Here is a 26223-nt window from a genome sequence, read left to right on the forward strand (position 1 = left end):
TTTTTTTGAGTTTTTGCTTCTAGCCATCCCAGTCATTTGTATACCAGTCATTTGTATATCTTCTTTGGTGAAATACTGGTTTAAATTCTTTGCCCGTTTCTGATTTGGATGGTTTGTGCTTTTTTGTGATTGAGCCATAGTTCTTTATATTTTCTGGGTGCAGCTCTCTTGCCAGGTATTTGCAAATATTTTCTCTGTTTTTGCACTTCTGGATGTTATTGTGTTATTTGAAGCATAGTAATTTTTAATTTTGATTAAGTCCGTTTATTCTTTTGTTGTTTGTACTTTTGCTCTCGTATCTTAAGAATACATTGCCAAGGCGCGCCTGGGTGGCTCAGTGGGTTAGAGCCTCTGCTTTCAGCTCAGGTCATGATCCCAGGGTCCTGGGATCAAGCCCCGCATTGGGCTCTCTGCTCAGCGTGAGCATGCTTCCTCCTCTGTCTCTGCCTGTCTCTCTGCCCACTTGCGATCTCTATCAAATAAATAAATAAAATCTTAAAAAAAAAAAAGAATACATTGCCAAATCCAAGGTCATGAATATTTGTTTTCTTCTAAAAGTTTTATAGTTTTAGGTTTTAACATTTAGGTCTGTGATCCATTCTGAGGAATTTTTATTCATGGAGGTAGGAGTCCAACTTCATTCTTTCACAGGAGGCTATCCAGTTGTTTTTATTAGGTAGCGAGAATATTTAAGGATCAACTCTCTTAGCAACTTCCCGGTATGTAATATTGTTAACTGTAGTCCCTATGCTAGATACTCAATCCCTAGAACTTACTCATAACTGGAAGTTTGTACTCTTTGACCAGCATCGCCCCAGTTTTCCCACCCCCAGCATCTTAATGTATTAAAATCAGCTTCAGATTTATACTTAATTCCAGTGAGGAAAAAGAAGTGTCCTATGTAGCTGTTTCCTTTTAATCTTTGAGATGTATTGTGATATGTATTACATCCATAAGTGTTATAAATCCAACAACTGCATTGTTATTTGTAATTCTATGACTTCCAAAGGAGCTGAGAGAAGAAATATAATGTATAGCCTTTATTAATTTTATCATTTCTGATTCTCTTCATTAGTTCCTGTGGTTTTGAGTTGTCATCTGGAGTTATTTTCTTAGCCCAGTACAGCATTCCTCCTCTTACTGTGCCGTTTTTGGCAAATATATCACATTTCTGTATGTTTCAGGCCCAATAACATATATATATATATAGTTTTTATATAATGGCTTTTTAAATCAGTGAAGGAGAAATACACATTTTATGCTGTCTTTACAGTTACATAATTGTCTTTACCAGGGCTCTTTTTTTTTTAATGTGTATTTGAATTGCTGGGGTCACTTGTTTTTAATTTGAACTTCTGGTATTTCTTGTAAGATTGGTCTTTTAGCAGCAAATTGTTTTTATTTGTATTTATTTCCCTTTTTGAAAGATAACTTTGTTGGACACCAAATTCTTAGTTTTTTACTTTGAGCACTTTGAATATGGTGTTCCACCGCCTCTTCGGTTCAGTCGTTTCTGATGAGAAGTTGCCTCTTACTTTACTGGGCTTCTGTGGATGTTGTCAAGATTTTCTCCCTTTCTTTGGCTCTCAACACTTTTACTATGTCTGGGTATGATCTCTTTGCATTTATTTTAGACTTGGAATTCTGGATGTGTGGGTTACTGTTTTTTAAATAAACCTGGGAAGTGTTCAGCCTTTATCATTTTTTTTTTTCTGCTTCTCTCTGTGCTTGAATGATGTTCACAGATCCCCTGAAGCTCTGTTAATTTTTCTTCCTTTCTTTCTCTGTGTTCTTCAGGTTTCACAATCTATTCCAAGTTGGCTAATTCATTTTTTCTTTGCCATTTTAGATCTGTTTTGTCCTTTTGGTGAATTTTTCATTTGGTAACTGTACTACTTTATTACAATCTGTGCTCAGATACCACCCACTCCCTCTTGTTGCTGAATTTTAGTATGTTTTCTTGAATAGATTATTCATTTTGCATATGTCCTTAGGACCATTTCTAGAGACTTGAAATGCCTGTTTTTATAATTGTCACCAGTTTCACTGGGGAGTAGGTTCACAGAGCTCTTTAAAATATTTTGAAGTCCATTTCTCTCTCAGAATACTCTTATTCTTTGCCAGGTCACAAAAGAAGACAAGTCCTTCCAGAATATTATGCGTTGTTATAGGACTCAGCCACAGGCCCGCAGCCAGGTAATTACATTTCCTCTCAGGGCTGAAAATAAAGCTTAACATCTTTGATAAATATAAAAAATTAACCACAGTTAATTCTTTGGCCTTTTCTCCAAGATAAAAGCTAAGATTCTACTTTAAGGAAGTCTTTTCTTTAATCTGACAACTTTACATCTTGATTAGTTTAAGTCCTCTTTTCTCTAAAAGGTGAGGAGGTGGAGGTGAAATTTTTGATTCTTTCTTAATTTAGATAATCATAAGGGAGAATTTAGCAAGTTATTTGGTTTCTGTGTCACCTTTAGAAAACAATACTGTACATTTAACCAAGACAACAAAGGAAAATTTAAAACTCATTTCATCTTTAATACTATTCATTTATCTCAAGGGGTAGGTATGTAAGATCTTTGCTTGAGAATAGCTTGATTTTATGGTTGGGTGCTAGTATTGCCCTTTATATTACAGTATTATAGGCCATATTTGGAATTTGAAGCCCGACAGGCCCCAGTGTAAATCCTGGCTCTGTTATTTAACAGATAAATGACCTCGGCTGCATCTATTAACTTCCCTGAGGACAATAACTGTTACTACATGGAGCCACTGTGAGAATTTAATTACATGTCAAGGTCATTTAGTCCAAGATGTGCTCAACAGATCTGTCCCTTTCTCATGGTCTCTCTAAAGGTGTATAGAAGTGTTCTGATAAAAGGAAAAAGGAAAAGAAGAAATTCTGGCAGCAGTGATAGCAGAAGCCATCAGAACTCTCCAACAGAACTAAACAAAGACAGAAGTAAGTGTTTAGGGTCTTTATGAACACTAAGAAAACAAAATTAGGAGCTTCTCACTTTTTAGGCCTAAGGATTACTAAATGAAATTACAACTATATTAAAATAGTGGCAAAAAATTTGTTGGAACAATAAACAAAATCCTAAGTTTGGTGGCAAAGTTGTTTGTCCTTCCTCCCATAGCTTCGAGGCACACTGTGCATAGCATTTTTCTCCAGGGAAATTAGAGAAGGTTTCAGGCAGGAATTTGTTGGCCTGAGTTCCAGAAAAGTCTGGTATGCCAACTGAAGCCGTGCTATGGAAATACCACCACTAATGGTTGATTTGCATCACTTAATGCAGGGCACAGGTCCTAGAAAATGTGGTATAATTTATTAGAACTACTCAGTAAGCCTTTGCATGGCAGGGGGTAAAGTTAATACTTACTAGTGTCTGTGCTTTGCTCCCTGGGGTTGAGAAGAGAGTGCCCACGTACAGCAGGTAGCTGTTCGCCTTTCTCTCACTGAACTTTCCTTTAAAAAACAATCTGCACTAGCGGGCTTTCTGCTTAACACCCTCTGTTTACCTGCTGCAGCCAGCAGAGACTCCAGTCCCGTCATGAGGTCCAACAGCACGTTGCCGGTTCCACAGCCTAGCAGCGCCCCTCCTACCCCAACTCGCCTCACCGGCGCCAACAGTGACATGGAAGAGGAGGAGAGGGGAGACCTCATTCAGTTCTACAACAATATCTACATAAAGCAGATTAAAACATTTGCCATGAAGTACTCACAGGCAAACGTAGTAAGTTTGACAGGGATTATGTCATACTCTTTTCACCTCTGAGGGAAGGGAAGTAACTTAGGTTGAGCTAGTCTTAGAACTATCGTTCTTTTGTTAAATAAAACTGAGGGAATCTCTAAGAGACATAATATGCCTAACCAACAGAATTTCTTTTTATCGTGAAGCATTTAAAGAGATGGTTTTTGGATTCCCTACAAATTACTGTAATGCACGCGCGAGAGAGCATGCATCCACATTGTCCCAAACTTACCAGCTACAGTAACCTTCCAAGTTACTTAACTTTCTCTCTGCCTCTTGTCTCTTCGTATATCAAAGGGGAATAGGAGTCGACTCTAGCTTATAGGGTTGCTGTGGAGATTAAATGCCAGAATGGATTAAAAATGCTCAAACAGTGACTGGCATAAAATAAGCACTTACGCGTCACTTGTTCTTCAAGTGTAATTGTGGCTGCTAATGCATTACTCTTCAAAAAGCTACGGGTTTATTATACCTCACCACTCTGTCAATAAAAATAACTATTTCCATAAAAAAAATACCTGGCTAGAAATTTTGTTACCTTTCTTAGGCATATGGATTTTTACATTTGTTTTATTATTATTTTTTTTAAACAGATGGACGCTCCTCCACTCTCTCCCTATCCATTTGTAAGGACAGGTTCTCCTCGCCGGATACAGCTGTCTCAGAATCATCCGGTCTACATTTCTCCACATAAAAATGAAACAGTGCTTTCTCCTCGAGAAAAGATTTTCTACTACTTCAGCAACAGTCCTTCAAAGGTGAGCCCAATATAAATCTTGGCCTTTATTAACCCCAGAATGCCTAGGACGCTGGAATTGGGGTTAATGGGAAATGCTCAGTACTCCACCTCAATGATGGAAACTACCAGGGGAAAGTGACCAGTAAGTTCCAGTGGAACAAAATACAGGGGTCGGTGGGAGAACTTTAAGGCTGGAAATAGAGTAAAGGATTTAGATTTATTTTTATTCCTTTTCCTGTTTGTGCATATAGAGTTCACTCTGCTGTAAATCTGGAGTTTTATGGTTTTTACACCATTTAAAATGCAAATTTTCCTAACAAAATTTGGATTTCTAAACTGATTATGGATTGTCTGTTTCTGGGACAGGTAGTGTCTCTGTCCTTTTGGATTCTTTGTCTAAGGAGAGAAACAGCAATTTGTACCGGTCGGTGGGACAGTCCTATTTAGGAGAGATTGGTGAGGCAGACGCTGCCAAACCAGTCTGTGGTGGGGAGGGAATTCTGCATCAGGTCTTAACAGAAGAAAAGTTAGCAAGATGCTGAGGTGTGGAAGGAAGGGGGATATCCAGGAGGCACCAGAAAAGTAAAGAAGAAAATATCCTTAAGGCAGTAAGGCTAGATCACTGGGAATCAGGTGCTGCATTTAGGAGCACAACTTGATTCTAAAGCCCCTTATGGGATGCTTGTATGCATAAAGATTGCTTAGAAAAACATAGGAGAGTATGCCTGTGTTAGATACTCACCCTACAACCAACTAAATTCTGGATTAAATAAGAGTTAAATGGAAAAAATAAATACAGAGAGACTCTTCAAAAACAAACAAAGCAGTGTCAGCAGTACCATGAAGGAGAGGTTAGCTGGGGAGGGAACTAGAGAGAGAGGACACCCAAATAAATGCAGTGCATGATCTTGCACTGCATCCTACACAGAAAAGCACAGCTTTCAAGGACATTTTTGGGATGAGTGGGGAAAATATAATGGGGACTTCAAGGTTAAATTTTATCGTTAAATTTCTGTTTAATTCCTTTGGTATTTATGATAGTACTGGATTATGTAGGAGAGTATGTTTAAAGTATTCAGAGGTATAATGTCCCAGTGTGAATAACGGACTTTCAAATGGTTCAACTAAAAAGAAAATTACATAGAGAACATATGTGGTAAAATGCTACTGACTGATAACTGGGTGTTCTTTTCTTTAAGAACAAACTTTTAGGGATGCCTGGGTGGCTCAGTGGGTTAGGCCGCTGCCTTGGGCTCGGGTCCTGGGATCGAGCCCCGCATCGGGCTCTCTGCTCAGCAGGGAGCCTGCTTCCTCCTCTCTCTCTGCCTGCTTGTGATCTCCGTCTGTCAAATAAATAAATGAAATCTTTAAAAAAAAAAAAAACTTTTAAAATAAAAAGTTGGGGGAAAACAAAGCAGCAAAACTCTCAGAAAATGGAAAATCTTTTCCATTTTTCTGTTACGGTAGTAATGAAGGTGCTACATACCTTTGAGTAAACTTATTCCCTGCAGAAACCTCAGTTAACCTGAATAATGAAGACATACTGATGTTTCTGAATAGGAAAACCAAATATGTAAAGACATAGTTTTCTCCAGACACTGCATAGGTTTGATCTGATTCCAGTGATATTGCCAGTGGGATCGTGAAAGCTGGAAACATAAATCATCAATAGCCCCAAAAGCAACTGGAACAGATGACATAGCTCAGAGATACTGCAGGTGCAGGTCCAGACCACTACGGTGAAGGCAGTTAAATGAAATTTTTTATTTCCCAGTGCATATAAAAATTATGTTTATACTATACTGTTGTCTGTTACTGTGCATTACATCTAAAAAAACCTGTTCATACCTTAATTAAAAAAATATGCTAACCATTTCTTTGAGCTTTCAGTGACTCTTAATCACCAAAGATCACCTTTACAGATATTATGAAAAACTTCGAAATCTTGAGAGAATTACTAAAATTTCATACAAAGACACAAAGCAAACCCCCCTGGAAAATGTCAGTGATGCACTTGTTTGATGCAGGAGCCACCACAAAAAAAAAAAAAAAAAATCACATTATGTATGCCTGTGTTAGATATTCACCCTATAACCAAATAAATTCCATCTGGATTAAATAAAAGTTAAGTGGAAAAAATGAATACTCAGTAATATAAGCCAGAATACTCAATTTGAAAAAGGACAAAAAGGGAGGAAAAAGGAAAAAACACATGGGAAAATAGTACACAAATAGCAATTAATGTAAGTGGTCTAAATATACTTATTGAAAGCCAGAAATTGGAAGTCTGGACACAAAGGCAAGACCCAGCTATTTACCACTTATAAGTAACCCACTTTAAATATCAAGACACAGACAGTTTAAACCAAAAGGACGATAACTCAGTAAGTGTCCACACGGTGGAGTATTACTTCAATAAAAAGTACAGACACATTCTGCAACATGGGTGGACCTTGAAAACAAGCTAAGTTAAAGTAGCCACAAAAGGATAAATATTGGGGTGCCTGGGTGGCTCAGTGGGTTAAAGCCTCTGCCTTCGGCTCAGGTCATGATCTCAGGGTCCTGGGATCGAGCCCCACATTGGGCTCTCTGCTCAGCGGGGAGCCTGCTTCTCTCTCTCTCTCTCTCTGCCTGCCTCTCTGCCTGCTTGTGATCTCTGTCAAATAAATAAATAAAATCTTTAAAAAAAAAAAAAAAGGATAAATATTATATGATGCCATTTATATGAAATGTCCAGAATGGGCCAATTTATAGAAGCACAAAATGGATTAGTGATAGCCTAGGTCTGGAAGGAATGGAAGGTTTCTGTTACTGGGCACATGTGGTAATGAATTGCACAATTTAATGTAGCAGTGATTGCACAACTCTTAAGAATATACCAAAAACCATGGTTTTGTGAGCTTCAAATGGTTGAATTGTATGGTATGTAAACTATATCCCAATAAGGTAGTTTTTTAAAAAAAGCAAAAGGATGGAAAACGTTATACTCTGCTAACAGTAATTACTGTAGCTACTCCAGCTTTCATGTCATTAATAAGAATATTACCACTGATAAAGAAGGTCATTTCCCAGTCATAGGGCATAAAATCCTTTATAATCAAGACATTTCAACATAATTGACAGAACAAGTAAGCAGAAAAAATCAATAAAAATATTCAGGATGTGAACAATCAAATTGGCTAACTAACATTTATAGAACACTCCAACAGCATCAGTTGGAACATTTACCAACACAGACCACACTGAGGACCATAAAACAAGTCTCGGTAAATTTTAAAGGATTCAGGGATGCCTGGGTGGCTCAGTTGGTTAAGCAGCTGCCTTCGGCTCAGGTCATGATCCCAGCGTCCTGGGATCGAGTCCCACATCGGGCTCCTTGCTCCGCAGGGAGCCTGCTTCTCCCTCTGACTCTGCCTTCCACTGTGTCTGCCTGTGCTTGCTCTCGCTCGCTCTCTGACAAATAAATAAATCTTTAAAAAAAAAAAAATTTTAAAGGATTCAAATAATGTATTTTCTGTTCTTACCACAACAGAATCAAATCAGATATCAGTAACAGATACCTGGAAAACCCCCAAATTTATGCAAACTAAATTGCATACTTCTATTAATTCAAAAAAGAAAGGAAATTAGAAAGTATTTTGAACTAAATGAAAACTTGACATACCAAAATTTGCTGGATGCAGCAAAAGCAATGTTAAGAGAGGGAAATTTATAGCACTAAAATACTTAACATGAGAACAGAAGAAAGGTCCCAAATTAGTGACCTAAGATTTCACCCTAAACAACTAGAAAAAAGCAGGAATCTGTAAAACAGCTTAAGATACAGAAAATTTTTAAAGCCATGAAAAACCAGGGTTTTTTTTAGAAGGTTTTAAAAAATTGATACATCTCTGCACAGACTAATCAGGATTAATAAATGAATCAACAAGATCAGAAATTAGAGTTAACAGTACAGGTCCTACAGATATTAAGAATATATAATGAAGGTTAAACAACTTTTTGCCAATACAAGTAATAATGCAGATGAAATGGATCAATTCCTTGAAAGACATACACTTCTAAAACATACTGAACAAGCAGTCTCAGTGACCCTGTATCAAGCGAACTGAATTTATAATTTTAAAACATCCTCTCAAAGAAAACTGTAGGCCCAGATGGCTTCAGTGGTAAATTCTACCAAATACTTAAGGAAGACACAGTTGACCCTTGAACAGCACGGGGGTTAGGACACCATACCCCATGCAGTCGAACATCTGTGTATAACTTCGGACTTCCCCAAAACTTAACTATTAATTGCCTACTGTTGACTAGAAACCTTACTGAAAACAAAAACCGCTAACTAACACATATTTTGTATATATAGTACATACTATAAAGTAAATGAAAATACTGAAATCATCAAAAAAAATCAAGTATAAGTAGACCCATTCAAGTCAAACCCATGTTGTTCAACAGTCAGCTGTAACGCCAGTTCCATCCAAACTCTTCTAAAAAGTGAAGGTGATAAATCATCTCACTAGTTGAAGAAAAAGACATTTGACAGAATGCCACGTTCATGATAAACCTCTCAGGAGACTTGCTCAATCTGATCAAGACTGCATACCAAAAACATCTGCAGCTACCATCACACTAAGAGAGAAGGCATCCAGTCTTCCACTGTGAAGATCAGGAACAAGGCAAGGATATCTGCTCTCACCACTCCTATTGAACAGAACTGTAGGCCCTCGCATATGTAATAAGGCAAGATAAAGAAGGCATACAGACCGAAAAGGAAGAAATAAAATTATCTCCATTCACAATGATTTTCTATACAGAAAGATGAAAATCTAAAAAATGCTAGTGGAATAAGATTAGCAATTAGCAAAATTATATGACTAATATATAAAAATTAACTTTATTTCTATATACTAGCAACAAGTAATGAGAAGTAAAAATTTTCTAAAGCACCATAACACTAAATACTTGGGAGGCGGGGAGGTGCCTGACTGGCTCTGTCAGTAAGCACCCAGCTCTTGATCTCAGCTCAGATCTTGATCTCAGGGTTTTTAGTTCAAGCCCCAAACTGGACAAACAAAAAACACGACCACAACTTAGGGATAAGTTTTGACAAAAGGTGTACAAGACTCTTACATCCTGAGATTTGTAGAACAGTGGTGAAGGAACGACTGAAAGTGGAGAAATTCCATGTTCATGAATTGGATGACATTTTCACGATGTCCGTTTTCTTCCACTTGGTCTATAAATTCAATCCAATTCCTGACAAAATCCTAGCAGAATTATTTGTGCAAGTTAAACTGGTTCCAAAATTTATATGAAAATCCAAAGGAACTAGATTAAACAATTCTGAAAAACGTGGAAGACCCACACTGATTTCAAGACTTAACTATGAAGCTGTGGTAATCAAGACACTGTTATTGGTGAAAGGACATACAGATTGATAGACTAGAATAAAATCCAGAAATAGACTACCTATCCATGGTCAACGGATCGTAGGCCAAGGTACAAAAGTAATTTAGTTGTTCACCAGATGGTGCTGAACAACTTGATAACCATATACAAATAGTAAACTTGTACCCATACTCTGCACCACATAAAAAATGAATCAAAATGGACCGTGGACCTAAGTGTAAAACTTACAAAACTTCTAGGAGAAACCATAGGGGAACAAAATGTTTGTGAACATGGTTTACACAAAGACTTCTTAGGTAGCAGAATCAAAAGCACAATCCATAAAAGACTGATAAATCAGACTTCCATCAAAATTAAGAATTCCTGCTCTTTAAAAAACAAGCTGCAAACTGGGAGAAAAGTTCACAAACCTCTTACCTGATGAAGGATTTAATTCTGTAACATATAAAGGATTATCAAAATGCAAAAGGAAAACCAACCAACCAGATTTAAAACTACGCAAAAGATTCAAACATGCTTCATCCATTACATGCCTGTTAGGATGGCTAAAACCAGAAAACGTTAGTAACAAATTCTGGCGATGATAACGGAGCACTGGGAACTTTAATGTATTCCTGGTGAGAATTCAAAATAATCCAGCATAACTCTAATACCTGGAAAACAGTTTGGCATTTTCTTACAAACATGCCCTTACAATATAACCAATAATTTCACTTCTAGATGTTCACCCAAGGTTCATACAAAACACATACATGGACATTTAAAACTATTCCTAATTGCCAAAAAGTGGGAAACCATCCACATGTCCTCCAGGTGGCCAGTGGATAAGCAGACCTGTGGTATGCCTGAGTGATGGCCAACTACTTTGCCATAAAAGGGAACTAACTACTGATACACCCGGCAACACGGATGAGCCTCAGATGCGTTGGTGCTTAAGTGAAACCCCCTGGATTCGGTAGGCCACTTACTATAGGGTTTCATTTCTGAGAGAGTCTGGAAAAGGCAAACCTATAGGGACAAGGAACACATTATCAGTGCTTGCTGGCAGGGGGCCCCTGAGCTGTGTCCCTTAACTAGCAATGTGGGAATTTGGGGGGAACGAAGAAACTTATTTATTGTGGTACTTACAGGGCTGTGTTTGTCAAAATATGTACCACTATATATTTTTAAGAGTGAGTTTTACTGTAAGTAAACCTTTAAAAAATGACATTTTGGGCAAAAAAAGTCAGACTAACCATCTAAATTAGTGGCTTTCAATCTTACCTATCACCACCTGGAAAGGTTTCAGAAAAATTTTTGCAGAGAATTGGGAGTTTCTCCAATAAATAACAAAATGAGACTGCTGAAGAAACATCTGTCATCATGACTGAGTAGATGATAGCTGAGCTCAGAAGTACCTCGGGTCTAGAACCAATTACACCACCATAAGAAGAGAATTCTAAAATACCACACAAGGTAATTAACATGATTGGGGGCCATTAGTAACATTTATCAGGGCAGTTCGGCATACTGGTATAGTCTTGTTTAAGACAAGCAATGTTCTAATACTTGACAAGTGGGAGGAAATCATATATTAACAGGATTAAACGAGGACAGCACACAGCAGCTAAAGAGATGTGCGTCTGTACTGATACGGAAAGATCGAAGATGCAGTGTTGACTGAGCAACTGTTCCAAACAACACACAAAATACGCCATTTCAGTTTAAGTTGGCTCCACATCCAGCAAGGAGCCAGACGTGGCACTTGAACTCATGACCCCAAGATGAAGACCTGAACTGAGATCGAGAGTCGGATGCTTAACCGACTGAGCTATCCAGGTGCCCCTGCCATTTCAAAATTTTTTTAAACCCCACTTAATAGACTGTATTACATTTCTAGTGAGTGCATTTGTAGATAGAAAGCAGAGGCTCTACAGTAGCCTGATCAGTCCAGTGAATGAAAAATAACAGTAGGTGTCCCAGGAATTTGGTGAGGATAAGAAGTCTCAGCATATTCTGTATGAGCTTTTGGGGGGAGTAAGAATTTGTATTTTAAATATGTACCTGTGCAAATTGTGTAAGATACTATGAATTGTATATAAATTGTATTTAACACATTACATATATTATATATGGCATAAATGTGCTGTGTATATTGTTATATACTATATATTTCACAAGATATGTATACATTATATGCACCTAACAATTTAAGGAATAGTCAAGTGAATACGAGACTAGAGTTTAGGAATGCAAGAGGGTAGAAGAGAAAGTCAAAGGAAAGCTTCCTGAGAGTGGTTGAGGTTTGGGAGGGTGCATATGCTAGTAATAAAGAATACTGATTTTATTTAAAACCTCAGAAAAATTATTTTAAAATAAAGAATAAAATATGAATAAAATAGGCCTAGGATTAGCATTAAGATAGTCTGGTGAATGGGAAATGAATGAGGGTATAGATCAAGCATGACGGACCAAAACTGGCCCAGTGGGGTGATCGCTAGGGGAGAGTTCATTACCCCCCCCCTCTGCTTTCCTGTTTGAGAGTTCATGTAATAAGTGCAGGTGAATGTGGGGAGTATATTTTCCCTAAGGAAACATAGACAGAGTGAAGCAGCGTGTGAAAAAAAAAAAAATGTGGCCAACAAACTGCCAGAAAATAACGTGGCCACTGATTTTTGGGGCTTTGGAGAAACTTAGTGCTGAAGGCTTTATATATACGTCCAATCTTGCTGGCATCCTGGCAGTTTTTCCTCAATCAGGGTTCCTCACATTAACCACAGAAGACAAATTTGTCAAATTTTTCTCAACTCTCCGACGGATGAGAAAATAACTAGTACCTTCTAGATCATACTAATAAATTACTTATAATGGATACTTTAGGGAATTAAGGTTTACTTGTCCTGTGAAATTCCAGTTTGGAACCACTGCTAAAAAATGAGTAACACTAGATTGAAAGGGGCATAATACTGTGTAAAAGCACACTATTTTTTAAAAAAGAAAAATGGAGACATACAGAATTGACTATGGCACAGCAAGGTGATGCTCCATAACTATTGTAAAACAACAAAATCACAAATTCGTGAATTCTTACTTTTGGAAAAGTTTACATCAGAATCACCCCTGGAGCTTGTTAAAAAAGAGAAACACTCTGCCCTCCAACCCAGAGAGTCATCAGTGTCGGCCAGCTGAGAAGTAAAATCGGAAAGGTATAATTCAGTAGTTAGTTTCTTTATAAAGATGTTCAAAGTCTTTAACCCACTGAGCCACCCGTCTTTAACCCACTGAGCCACCCAGGCTCCCCAAGATGTTCGAACTCTTGAAACTCATTTGAGGTTCTCTGACATATCACTGAACTTGACGTATGAGCATTTTAAAGTTTTGTATGTTTTTCCCCCCACTCTAGAGACTGAGAGAAATTAACAGTATGATACGAACAGGAGAAACTCCAACCAAAAAGAGAGGGATTCTTTTGGAAGATGGAAGTGAATCACCTGCAAAAAGAATTTGCCCAGAAAATCATTCTGCCTTATTACGTCGTCTCCAAGATGTAGCTAATGACCGAGGTTCTCACTGAGGTTAGTCGGTTGTACTGAAACGGTCTTTTCACAAACTGTTGGGCAGCACCGGTAATGCATGCTAGATTATGGGGCTCGTTTCCTAATCTTCCAGTATCCTTAGGATATCTCTACTCATCCCAACTGCCTTTTTCCTATCACTCAGTGCTTGCCATCAAGGCTGCTTAGAATCCAGACAGGATTTTTTTTTTTTTTTTTTTTTTTAAACTCTTCAGCAATGCTTTTGCAAGTATTACAGGGAACAGAGCGTGCTCAAATATATGTGTAAGAGGTCTCTGTTGACGTGCTCTAGCAGAGGGACTGGCTGTCAGTTCATTCCTACCTGTTTTGTGGTCAGCTTCTGGCCCTCATGAAAAGCAAAAACAAAAACTTAAGAGTGTTTGTCCCAAAACGTTTGGTAGGAGTTAGGAGGATTTTGGTTCCTGAAACAGAACAAGGGAGAGAGCCCAGATTTGGAGCTCCTAGATTATCCCAAATCTCCCGTTCCCCTTATGTAATTCTTCCCTCTCCCCATTAGGTGTGGTACAGTGTGGTAAGTGCTGGATTGTTTGGTGTGCAATGTGTGAGTGAACTTGTATAAGAAGTGGCACTTTAGGGCTGTAAAAAGCATGATTTTGTAACCCAGATTTTGCTGTATATTTGCGATGGCACTTTCTACAATGTGAACTTCATGGAGTACAAAACTTCCAGGCTAAACATGCAATATCATCTTTGATGCTTTTGTACTTTTTTTAAACTGTTCAAGCCCCAGTAGCCACCTTTGGGCATGTGTTTTAAATTCTCCAGTTTTTTGTTGTTAATAGGGATCAGCTAGCTAAGTAAAGATTTTAAATCAAGTTGAATTAAGGCAATATGGAAAATTATGACCTCTTATTTAGGAGGTAGTTATCTGAAAGACATGTGTCTATTAAGGTGACAAATTTAAGATACCTTTGGGTGTGTTCCTGGCAGTTTAAAAAATAGATTGGAGAATTTAGGTTTTTATTAGTACCTAGTACCATTTATAAAAATTAGAAATGTTATTTAACAGCTATTGAATTATCTATATATACCTTTATTAATCACTATTGTTCCAGCAGTTTTAAAGTTGAACGAATAATCTTATTAGGGAGAAAATTCAATTGTAAATTGAATCAGTATAAACCAAGTTACTGGGTAACTTCATATTGCTCTGAAAGAAATATGGAACTTACACTGTTCAGTTAGAATAGTGGTGCAAAAATATTTATAAAACCTTTAAGATACTTACTGCTACTGTAATTTTATATGAAAATAAGTGTATTTTTCAATAAAGCATTTATAAGTTAATCTTTGTTTAGTTATATTGAGAAAGGGCTATTTAGTTTCCTGCATAAATGACAAAGAACAATCATTTATTGGTTTATTTTTGTTTCTACAAAACACATTAGTCATTCATCATTTAAATATCTGACTTCATTAGAAACTGTTTTAACACTTTCTCCCTCCTGCCATAAAAATACAGTAAGTAATTTCCTTTTAAAAAAAAAGAAAAAAAAACCTCAGCTATGAACAAGTGTTCTGGTTTCCTCTCACTCACCTAATGTGTACCTCAGTGATTGACAGGAGTCTGTAAAGTAGTAAGACAGCAGACTGAGGACTGAGGTTCGGATGATCTTCCATTTCCAAGTGCTCATCAGCTACGGAACCTGTTCTCTCTACCTCCTTCTCGTCCTGACATTATATACAACTGAAACCACGCATGTCAGAGTCATGAGAGTGCCGAACTCTGCTACTCTATTAGTTTAAATGAACGTAACTTACCTTTAGCGTTATATTCAGAAAAATACTTAAGCCTCGAGGTCCCCAATAATTTGGAGTACTCAACTAGATAACCACCCTAAAGACACTTCTGACAGAAGTAATGCATTACTTAGAGAGAGGTTTCCAAAACTTGCTGTTAGAACCCACGCACACACGGACACACTGATACCAGTCCTCGTTCGCACAGTTTACTCTTCCGGCAGTCCTTTGCCATCGGTCAGCTCTAACTAGGCCCGAGTCCGGCAGGAAAGTGCACGGTGCACCAGATTCACCAGCGCTTAAGTTGCTACTGTTTTCTCTTCTTTACTGAAAGGTTGTACTGAACCAGGCTTTACCCATGACAGGCCAGCAACATGAACACTTTTATTGTGCTGTTCTTCAGGCTTCTTCTAGGCATAATCAAAAACAGACATTAAACATAAGACTGATGGAGTCGGTCCTGTACAAACTCATTTCCCAAAAAGTTACTTGTACATAATGAGTAATCTCTAACGAAGACATTTCAGAAAGGAAACCGTTAACGATTTCAAAAATGGTTATGTACTCACCTTCTGAGTCAGCATCTTTTCTCTGGCTTCATCATGTACAGAAGGATTCCATGGAGAAAAGCTTAAGGAAGAGAGAAATATTTAAAAACTGCTTTGGCTTACTAAATTTGTAGAATATCCATTTATTCCCTTAACAAAACTTAACAAGGAGCAATAACCAGTTGTCAACATGTAAGTTTTAGATGTGACTCTAGATGCTTCTCATAGGGTAACTTTCCCTTAGGAAGCACTTACACGTGTCACGTCAGCTCATTTCAGCTTCACAACCATCCCTGAAGTATTATTATTTACAGATGACGAAAGCGTGGCAGTCAAAGTAAGTCACTGCTCTGAGTCACCCAAGTCAGTAAGTGCAAAGTCCAGCCAGTCTGTCCGCAGAGGCCAGGCCTCTCACCCACTGGACCACCAGCCTTCCAGCAGTACGTGTTGCCAGAGAGCTAAATCACCAATTCCTCAGGTCTCAGTAATCCTTCAGACGCTTCCGAGATTAAATATCATAGTGATAAAGGAACGCGCTATTCACCCTATTCAGTTTCCCCTCTTTTCCCCAAATCTGAGCATTAGTGAGTGATGTGGCAGTTTAAGAGAGGTTCCAGCTAAAACTGTCAGCTGAAAAGAAAAGTTTGGACATTTGAACGTGCACATGACAAGGATCCTTAGGAAATCAAAGTCACTAAATAGCTTGCTATTGGCACAATATGCCAGTCAATGTAAAGCTTTCTTTCTTTTTTTCTTTCTTTTCTTTTTTAAAGATTTTATTTATTTATTTGACAGAGAGAGACAGCAAGAGAGGGAATGCACGCAGGGGGTGTGGGAGAGGGAGAAGCAGGCTTCCCGCCAGCAGGGAAGCGGGATTGAAACGGGACTTGATCCCAAGGCCCTGGGACCTGAGCCGAAGGCAGACGCTTAACAACTGAGCCACCCAGGTGCCCCGACGTAAAGCTTTCTGTTTCAGGGATACCTAAGAGGTATCAGAAAGTGAGCTGCCAACAAATTATAAAGGTTGTAGGCTAACAGATGATACACTCTTTTAAATCCCCATTCTAAGACCTGCTGAAACATGGAACTACAGGATGGCAAAGTGCAGCTTATCTAGATCGTGGGCCACTTACCTAATTGCGTAGGGGTCTTCTATCTTAGGTTGGTCAAACAAACGAGCCGTGCACATCTTAACACTGTCCACCACTTTGCTTTTAAAAAGCTGAACATCTTTTTCATACCTGTATTAAAAGTTTAATTCAAAAAGTTACCAACGTAATCTACTTAGCTGCACTGTCAAATGTATCTAAAAGGACAAAGCAAAGGAACATACAGCACTGCAGCCTCTGGGTTTAGGGGGCTTGATGTATCAATCTTGTAGAAAACTCTCCTTGCGTACATTAAAACTTGCCAAATGTGATTATGGTTCCGCCTAAAGAGAAACACGTAGGATCACTAAAGTATTGTCCTGCTGACGTAGGTCACCAAAGTAAATCTCATTTACTAACCTCCATTTTGCAAATGCTCTCTTGACATCCAGTTCCCCTGAGGTGGGGTCGACTAGCGGGTGAAAGACCGGAATATCGAACACCAAGCGCTGTATTTAAAGAGAGAGACGTGTCCTTTAGTGGAAGCTGGGAACTTACTGGACCCATACAGAGAGGTGTAAGGGGAGCTTCAGGACAATGCACTCATGGTATTTTAAGTCAAAGAGCTGCCTCAAGAGGGATACTTAACAACTTCCACCATTTTCCTATAAAACTCAGTTTTGCAACCGGAGGGCAGGCACCCTTTGCTCTGCTGTAGCACAACACTGCCGTGTGCACAGCCAGCCTCCCTCACACACCCTGAGCAGAGAAACCAGGGACACTAAGGGCAGAGGTTGGCGTGGCAAAAGACGCAACAAAGCACAAAAATGCCCTTCAAAAACGACTGCATAGACAAAACATTTTGGGAAACTGAAATCGTAAAATGAGCTCAGGAAAAGAACCAAGGAATCTTTCAAGCTCTAAGTCCTCCTCAGACCCAGCAAAGGAAGGCAGACTGGACACCTTACTTACGGGGCAGTCACCATCCGGGTAGTTATCAGGGATGTAAACTGTAAACTTAAACACACCGTCTTGATACAGTCCATGCCGTATGAATATTACTCCAAACCACACTGTGGGGAAAAATAAACAGTTAAGACCCAAGTTTGTGTCAGAGGAACCAAATATGCTATAAATTTAGAACAAATCCTTCTTACTTAATGCAGAGCGGTAAGACGGCTGCACATAGACACCCGGCAGCTTCTGCTTCACGACCAAGGTACTAAAACAGAAGAATAGTAAAATGGTATGGCTAGAAATGACACATACAGATCAAACCACCCTGCATTCACTTTTCGAGACAAGCACTAGTCCCCTGACGGGCAGCCAGCAGCTACCACACAAGCCAAGTCCTCACCATCTCACCCGGCTCAGGCTCGTACCCGTGTCCCAGCTTTCCAGATCAAGCTCACAGAAAAAACAGGAGCCAGAGCCGGCCCCAGATGAAGAAAGTCAAGCCAAGCAGGGGTACACAAAGAATCAAGTTTTCTTCCCAGAAATCAACTTTCCCAAAACATCACACCTTGGAAACCAACCAGTAGGTAATTCTGAACAATGCAAACTGATTTAAATTCTGGACGTTAAATTTTAGGAAAAAGATGTACAATTTTTGCTTTTGTGACTATGGACAATAGATTTCACCCACACAAGTTCAAAAGCCTCCTGAAGCACGATTTTAGGTAATAAGCATAAAAATTCTCCACAACTGCCCTCACTTAGGTGTCATCTCAGCTGTGAACACCAGTCCACGTGGCAGAGGGCCGCGTTCAGACTCGCAGCGTTCTTGGCGAAGGCAGGCATGTGCGTGAGGCGCTCCCCACTCTGCTCTCCCCCTCAAGCGACCCCCCAACCCAGGTGCCTGTACTCTGTGGGCCCCACAGCAAGGGGGAGGACAAGGGCCCTGACAGAGGTGGTACGGGCTCTCGGGGACCTTGTCACCGTGCACCTAAAGGCACAAGGCTGAGATCAGACCTGGAACAGTGCTGACTTCGGGCCTTAAAATACCTTTAACCTGCCAAGTCTGGATTTTATTGAGAAACAACGTGTTGAACCTTAGTTGTCTGTCTGTATTACCTATTTACCATCACATTTATTTGCGATCCTTTCCCTAAAGCTCGGCACGTCAGCACGTGCAGCTGGCAGATGTAGCTACTACGGGGAGGCCGTTTGGTGTTCTAATACAGACAGCAGATCTGGGCCACAATAGACGCCTGTCCGGCCCACGGCCCAGCCTCAAACACAAGGCCTCCATTATAAAGCCAAAGGGACCACTGTCACCAAACCACACTCCGCCAGCAGCGCTGGGGCTTCAGACCCTCTAACCGGCACGACACGAGTATAGTCAGGGAACGCTTGAGGATGCTGTACCATGACACAACTGAAGAATTCCTCCTCCACACTTCGGCCCCAGGAACACAAGCCCGCCGGCCCCCCGAGATCGGCATGACCAGCACTCTGGGTGGCGTGCCTCGCCTCCCGCTATGGATGCTGCGACTTCAGTCCAACCTTCAGCTTCTGGGACTAGTGTGATTCTCACCTGCAGAGCCTGAACCTTTGGGACTTCCCTGTCACTGCCTACTGCTGCTTCTGCAGGAGTCCAGTCCCCTGTGAAATGACTGGCCCTCAAATACACGAAGGCAGCTCTGATAAGTACTTCCTACATGGTCTCTTCACCGAGTTGGCAGTTCCAGTTCCTTCCATTGCTGGCTCCTAAGGTCTGGCTTCCTGACCTCTGCCTACTGGGAGCCTCTCCTCAGTCTGTCAGGATGCCTCTTACGAGGTGGTCACCACAGTGGAGCCCAAGCTCCAGCTGGGTCTGACCCAAGAACAGATTCCTGCGTCCCACTGTCCCGTTCTCCACAACCGGCTCCTCAGGAGGGGACTTCCTCACCTCCTGCCAAGGCACACCAAAATTAAGTTACTCAGTTCCTGACCTACTTTAAGTGCTCAGTCTCAGGGTCTTCCCCTTGCTTTCCAAAACAGACGTGAAAATGCAAACCCATGTTTGCCTTTCAATCTTATTTATCAGATATCGGAGGGGGATGCACCTGAGCTTTAAGACTGAATGACGCAGGCGTTTACAGAGTGCACCGGAATAACCTTCCCTTTTCACCTTCAAAGGTCAGTCAGAATCTAACCAGACAGCTTCAGCACTTACAATTCTGCAAGAAGAGAGTATTCCAAGTAGAAGGGTCCATAAGAAGCATGTGTGCCGTTTGTTGACTGTGCAGCTGGGGCGGGGGATGTAGGCTTAGTTATGGGCAAAGCGTTTTTGGGAATACAAGGCAGCTGTTTCTTTGGAGCAGCACGTGGAGGGCTGGTTATCACGTCCCCTGTTAATGCCTTCTCCTCACCGTCAGATCGCTGTTCGAGATGAAGTGGTGAGAACATCTGTTAGCATGAGTCTTAAATCACAAGAGTACCTGTGATACACTCTTATCCTTGACCTGAAAGCTGGAATGACTCTTTCACAAGGAAGTTCTAGCATCACAATCAAGACGACTTGGAAGTCCTCTGAGTAGGCAGCCGGTTAGAAAGAGAGCAAAGCTGAAGGAAGACTAAAGCAACAGGAAAAAAAAAATTTAAAGCTACATCTGAGAAAAACAATGCCAGTATTTACAGGATGTATACGAAACAGACAAAGAAATGGTTTCTTCTGCTGACCCCAAAAAGAGGGCAAGGGGTTACTTAGCAACTAGACAACCATAAGAGAAGAGTCCCTTGGCTCTTAGGTGCTGTAGAAGGTCAGGTGCGAAGCAGCTCAAAGCAAACAGTAGAGGTGACTGAAACTGTAGTCACACCACCTGGTGTGAGCACCTCGAGAGCTTAGAAACAGCAGAAGGAGCTATGCTCTCCCTTGCGCTGCTCTGATTCTGATCTTGTCCCTGATGGAGATGATCTCCATCTGGACTCTGCCCAGCACAGTCAGTCAGCCTAAGTCAAAGACAAAGGTCTACATGAGTCAGAAATGAAACCACCATCTCATGGGCACTTCCTTGGCTCAAGTAGAGCCAAAGGCTGCATTAAAAATGGGTATCGCGTACATAGGAAAAAAGAGGATTCCTGGCGGTGGTCTCTTAGAGGTGGAGTTACAGGTTATATTCATTCTGTCTGCATTTTTAAAGTTTTCTTAAAATGTATTGGTTTTGCGATTTAAAAAGAAGACCTTTTGTTTGGAGAAAATAACCCATACCCTCAAGTCTGAGCTGACTACATTGGACTGGTCTTTCTCAAAGCTTCTTGGACTGTGGAATCTTGCAAATTAGTAGAAAGACTACTATAATAATGTGTCACAAATTTCATCCTGTGTAAATATACCTGAAAAAATAATCTCAGAATTGTGATTACCAGGATGATTTTCAATTTGAGATGCCATCCAACTCTCAGAAGCTAACTTTAATCAGCAAAATAAATTATTTCTCAAAAGTAAAACCTAGGGGTGCCTGGCTGGCTCTGTTGGAAAAGCATATGACTCTTGATCTCAGGGTTGTTAATTCAGGCCCCATACTGGGCACAGAAATTACAAAATAAATAAATAAATAAACAAAACAAAATAAGCAAAGCCAGGTAATTTCGTTAAGATTATAGGCAACTTTAGTATGAATTATTCTTGACCTCTACTTTGACTCAAATGGGTTTCCTCATTAAATTTATTATTTTTTATTATTATTTTTTTTAAGATTTTATTTATTTATTTGACAGAGAGAAATCACAAGTAGATGGAGGGGCAGGCAGAGAGAGAGAGGGGGAAGCAGGCTCCCTGCTGAGCAGAGAGCCCAATGCGGGACTCGATCCCAGGACCCAGAGATCATGACCTGAGCCGAAGGCAGCGGCTTAACCCACTGAGCCACCCAGGCGCCCCTCCTCATTAAATTTATTAACTATACCTACTTTGCGGACAGAGCTTGCAGACATACTCCAGAAAGGGTTCATAACGTGGACTCCGAACAAAGAAATTCAGTGGTCTGTGTCATCAAACTTCTGTTCTCAGAAGTCACTTTACCTAAAAATGAGATGGGAAAACACAGAAACATAGCAACAGCAACAGTTAAGATTTCCAAAACAGTTAAATACTAAATTTGACACTCTTAAATAAAAATTCAACATAACGTTCTAGAATATATAGTTATAAAAATTAGGGGAAAAAAGTCTTCAGAAAATTTCCTTCAGCAAACCCCTCCTTCTTCTGAATCCAGTTTCTTTCCCACCTTTAAATGCCTATGAGAATCTTTGTAATGAGTCCTCAGCCAGGATTCAGAATATTCAGTGACACAGTTCAGCTTCGGTGCCAGAACCAGAGGATACGGATGGACTACAACAGTTGCTACTAGCATACATAGGCATTCGATTATAGGGACAGGCAGGGGCAGGGAACACTGAACCCACATACACAAAAGGTCTATCACTGTTCAGAGTTACGGTAATTAAAGAGCCAAGGGGTTTATTTACGTCTTACAGTTGTTTTAAGTACAAAATTATTATTCCCCGCAAAACCAGTAGCCAGAGACATAACAGAGAGAAGGTAGAGCAGGTAAGAGAGAGAGGATAACTGGGTCCTGGCAGGATTATCCCCGAGAAATGGTCTTTTTCTGTGCTTAATGTGTGGAAACTACAGGATGAGATGCTGATGGAATGGCCAAGCAGTACATACAAATGCGAGAGAGGAGTGCAGAGACATTTCACAAATAAATCTCCCAGCAAAGCTTCAAGTACTGGACAAGAAAGTATGCCTCAAAGGTCACAGAGTCAGTGGGTCATTTGCAAAAAATACAGAGAAAGAGGCAGAGGAGAATGACTGGGACCTCAAAAGCAGCAAGTCAAGCTGTAAGAAAAACTTCCCCGCTCTGATGATTTTCTCCAAGCTCGGTTATGTGGAAAGCACAGCTCCTTCTCTGAATTCCTACTTGCACCAAATGAAAAGGCTGAAGGTTAAAAGGGTCAAAACTTAGCAACATTCTGCTAAACTCATAAGAAGCATATCATGAGAAAAACCTGTACCAAATGTCCCCGACAGCAAAAATTTTTATGACAAGTCTGTGATATCCGCAGGTGGATACCAAGTGTCCATACCTCAGCGGTGCCAATTACTGCTGTTTTCCTTGCCGCGACATAATGCCACCCAGTAATTAAATCAAAGGAATGAGGCTCCTGGTTCTTCCACTAACCTGTTGACTTACACCCACTACAGAGCAACTTTTTGCAGAGAGCTCTCCACAAACCTGCCTTTAAAGGTGACTAGGGCACAGAGGAGAATGACTAGGACCTCAAAACTGTGTGCTGGCATCTTCCCATTTGGCCCAAATGAAATTGATGGTTTTTCAGATCCAGAGTAATGTACGGCACCTTGCTGTCATCTAGGATACATCTGACTTAACAGAGGCAGTGCTCACCACCATGTAAATTTCCTGAAGTGATTCATTCACCTGTATGGTCCCTTCCAAATCTAACACCTAAAGATTCCATGACTCTGGGCGCCTGGGTGGCTCAGTTGGTTGGACGACTGCCTTCAGCTCAGGTCATGATCCTGGAGTCCCGGGATCGAGTCCCACATCGGGCTCCCAGCTCCATGGGAAGTCTGCTTCTCCCTCTGGCCTTCTCCTTGCGCATGTTCTCTCTCACTGTCTCTCTCTCAAATAAATAAATAAAATCTTTAAAAAAAAAAAAAAAAAAGATTCCATGACTCTGCCTTTAAGAATCCAAACCTGCCCCCCCCAGCTCCTGTTACCTTTAAGCAAAAGGTAGTTTCTATGCTTGCCTGTGTTTCCAGTAGCACCATAATCACCTGAAGATTAACTACTCGGTTTATTAGAAGTCCAGTCTACCCAGACAGGGTTCAGCATTTTCCAATAGATGGAAGGAAGCCCTAGGGAACAATTGGAGAATTTCTCCTGGTTTGGTCATACAAACCAAATAGGACGGTCTTCCTTTACGTCATACAGCTGAGAAATCAGTGTCTTGGACCTGCACGAATGATCTGAACATGGCTTGAGCCCAAACTCAGAAGGGTGCTGCTTTCCTACGTGCCACAATCCCTAAATAGGCACTAACTTAATACATCACCCGAAAAGCCTTAAATTCCGCGTTAAGAGGAGGCAAGAGTACGGCACCGAGAAAGGACCAAAAACCTTGGCCCTGGCCGGGATCGCTGCGGACAGCCCGGACCGGCACCCTCGCCCAGGGCGGAAATCCATCTCCACACACACACGGAATCCGGACAAACCTGTCTCGGGGTGATGCAAGGCGCGGGCCGTGTCCCAGCTTCGCAGCTAGTTCGAGGCCGGCCCGGGTCCGCAAGCCCCTCCGGTGGGGAGCTGAGGGCCTCCAGGGCTCGAGGACGCCCCCCCACACACACACAACGAGGGCGCAGGACGGAGGCGGGGAGGGCGGGCCGCGGGACTCGGCGAGCCAGTCGGGCCCGCCTCCCTTCCTCAGGCAGCCAGGCCCAGCACCCAGACAGCCCCAGCGCCGGCCGGCGGACCGCGGCGCAGCAGGTGCCTGCAAACCCGGACAGGTGCCCGGCCCCGCCCCCGTGTCCCAGCGCGGCCGCCGTCGCTACGGAGTCGAGAGCTCCGGGTAGGGCGGACAAATGCCGGGCCGAGGACGCTAGCCGCTCAGGTTTAAGGATTCCAAGGGCCTCCCGTCCCTCCCAGCAGTGCACCTCACCTCGGCGTCTTCAACGCAGTGCTCCCGGCAGCTGAGCGCCGTCGCGGCCCCACAGCATCTCTGGCCGCAGCGCCAGCCCGGCCCCTGCCTGCTCCCCGCCCCGCCCTGCTCTCGGTGTTGGGCCCCGCCCTCTGCCCCACGCCCCTGGGCCAGGACGCTTCCGCCCAGCCTCCCGGCGCCAAGTGGCTGCCATACCAGTCCGTCAAGCACGTTCTTCCGGGGGCGTTGGGGCGACTGCACTCCACTCTGCCAATCAAATCAGCTCTGCTCGGGTGGGGCAGCACTTGACCCTCCCCTTACGTAACAGCGCCCAGAGTGAACTGTCAGTCACGGAAATCTCAGCCCCGGGGGAGGGACGGGGAGGAAACAAACAAGCACCTGAGCGTAATTGGCGATGACATCCGTCAGTCATCATAGAGGCCCGCCCACAGGTTTGTGCGTGGCCGCTGCAGCCATTTAGAGAGGCAGTGACTGCGGATTTTCTGAGTCCCCGCGGTGGCAGGGCGAGGGCGGGGCTAGCTTCCCCGAGAGAGTGACCTGAGGGAGGGCTCGGCGGGCGGTGGGAGCTCCCTACTCTGGGGGCGGGGGGCGCTACGAGCCCTGAGACCTCTCATCTCCCCGGAGTGGTGGGAGGGGGACACCAGGGTGGCTGACAGGTCGAGGGAACCTACTGGAAGGTTTTATGTAACGTTGAGAAACGCAGTGTTACCGGTCACAGAATGGAGGAGCGCGCGGCGGGAGCTCAGCCCTGTCCGCGCTTGGCGGTAGTGCTGCCGGAGGAGCTTGTTAAGAATGTACGCGTCAGACTGAAGCTGCAGAACCCGAACCCAGGGGGGCGCTGAGCGCCGGGAGTTACATCTGCCACAAGTTCCTCGGGTGGCTCTGGTGCGCGCCGAAGTCCGGGGACCTCTTCCATGGCAACAGAGCTCCTGGTCCCTGACTCCTAAGTCTTTTGACCCCACAAACCCTCACTCTGATCCAGAACACTTGCACCCCGTCTCACCGTTTACTGCTCAACAGTTTGCCACGGAAGCCACTCCCGGCTGCAAACAAGATCTAGACTCAACCGGCCTTCCCAGGCACAGCCCGCGTCGGCCTCCTTCCCACGGTCCCCTCTCATTTCCCACGACCGTCGCCAGCCCCATTCCGTGACGGCTGCCCTTTTCTTAGGATGGTGCCTTTTCTCGGGGCGCCCTTCCCATCCGCACCTGACTCCCGTGTCTTACAGTGCTCAGAAGAGAAGTCTTCTCTGACCAGGTTGATCCGTTTGGGGTTGCTTTTGAGATCCTGGTAAAAATGACCTCGAATGGCAGGAAGCCAGACTCTCCTCTTGTTAATCCCCAGGGCTGGTTCTGAAACCCGACTTCCTCCCCTAGCTGAAAAACACTCCTGAGCCGCTTCCTTTTGTCCAGGCTGAATACACTTGGGAGTGTTGTCCTGCCCTTAGTATTAGAGTCAGTCAATATGAAGAGGAGGCAAGCAGGAAATGCTTTCCTCTGGCCACAGATGGTCTCCCTGGCACCTACATGGCCCAATCCCTCCCGACCTTGTTTGCAGGCTCATTATCCTCTCCCAGACTAATGTTACCCTCCACACTCTGCCTGGCCAGCTCATTCCTTCCCCCAGGACTCATGTATGTTACTGCAGCCCAGACCTCTCCACTGAGCTTCCATCGTTCACATCCAATTGCCCACAACCGCCCTAGAT

At 42.3% G+C, this 26223-nt stretch overlaps 2 protein-coding genes across 6 annotated transcripts in view; one reads left to right on the plus strand and one right to left on the minus strand.

The window, feature by feature from the left end:
• The window catches only part of RBL2 (RB transcriptional corepressor like 2), a 55711-nt gene extending 40946 nt beyond the window's left edge, over window positions 1-14765 (plus strand). For both annotated transcript variants that reach the window (XM_059382562.1, XM_059382563.1), the window contains exons 18-22: window positions 2125-2196; window positions 2857-2962; window positions 3532-3737; window positions 4349-4513; window positions 13286-14765. In XM_059382562.1, the coding sequence (XP_059238545.1) occupies window positions 2125-2196; window positions 2857-2962; window positions 3532-3737; window positions 4349-4513; window positions 13286-13456 (720 nt within the window). In that variant the 3' untranslated portion in view covers window positions 13457-14765. The remainder of the gene's footprint in view (window positions 1-2124; window positions 2197-2856; window positions 2963-3531; window positions 3738-4348; window positions 4514-13285) is intronic.
• Window positions 14766-14824: 59 nt separating this feature from the next.
• Window positions 14825-25854, minus strand: AKTIP (AKT interacting protein). Of its 4 annotated transcripts, none has more exons than XM_059382566.1 (10): window positions 25743-25854; window positions 21745-21856; window positions 20012-20217; window positions 18012-18076; window positions 17827-17927; window positions 17275-17363; window positions 17100-17198; window positions 16900-17007; window positions 15788-15848; window positions 14825-15628 (listed from the first exon to the last, which is right to left on the minus strand). In XM_059382566.1, exons 2-10 carry the CDS (start codon window positions 21784-21786, stop codon window positions 15518-15520), a joined length of 882 nt encoding a protein of 293 aa, XP_059238549.1. In that variant the 5' UTR covers window positions 21787-21856; window positions 25743-25854; the 3' UTR covers window positions 14825-15517. The 4 variants fall into 4 exon arrangements, with proteins under 4 accessions (XP_059238549.1, XP_059238547.1, XP_059238550.1 ...); XM_059382564.1 differs by lacking the exon at window positions 25743-25854 and adding an exon at window positions 24517-24637; XM_059382567.1 differs by lacking the exon at window positions 25743-25854 and adding an exon at window positions 24517-24636 and having other exon boundaries at window positions 14825-15625.
• Window positions 25855-26223: the final 369 nt, after the last annotated feature.

This window comes from Mustela nigripes, chromosome 17 (genome assembly GCF_022355385.1).
Source record: "Mustela nigripes isolate SB6536 chromosome 17, MUSNIG.SB6536, whole genome shotgun sequence".
Classification (NCBI taxonomy): Eukaryota; Metazoa; Chordata; class Mammalia; order Carnivora; family Mustelidae; genus Mustela; species Mustela nigripes.

What these genes read in the sequence shown, in the direction of transcription:
- AKTIP (XM_059382566.1), bottom strand. Translation starts at nt 21,786, where the DNA reads ATGAACCCTTTCTGGAGTATGTCTGCAAGCTCTGTCCGCAAA. An exon ending in CTGCAAGCTCTGTCCGCAAA is followed by an intron (nt 20,218 to 21,744) that starts GTAGGTATAGTT and finishes CATCTCGAACAG; the next exon opens with CGATCTGACGGTGAGGAGAA. An exon ending in AACCCAGAGGCTGCAGTGCT is followed by an intron (nt 17,008 to 17,099) that starts GTATGTTCCTTT and finishes CTTTTAATACAG; the next exon opens with GTATGAAAAAGATGTTCAGC.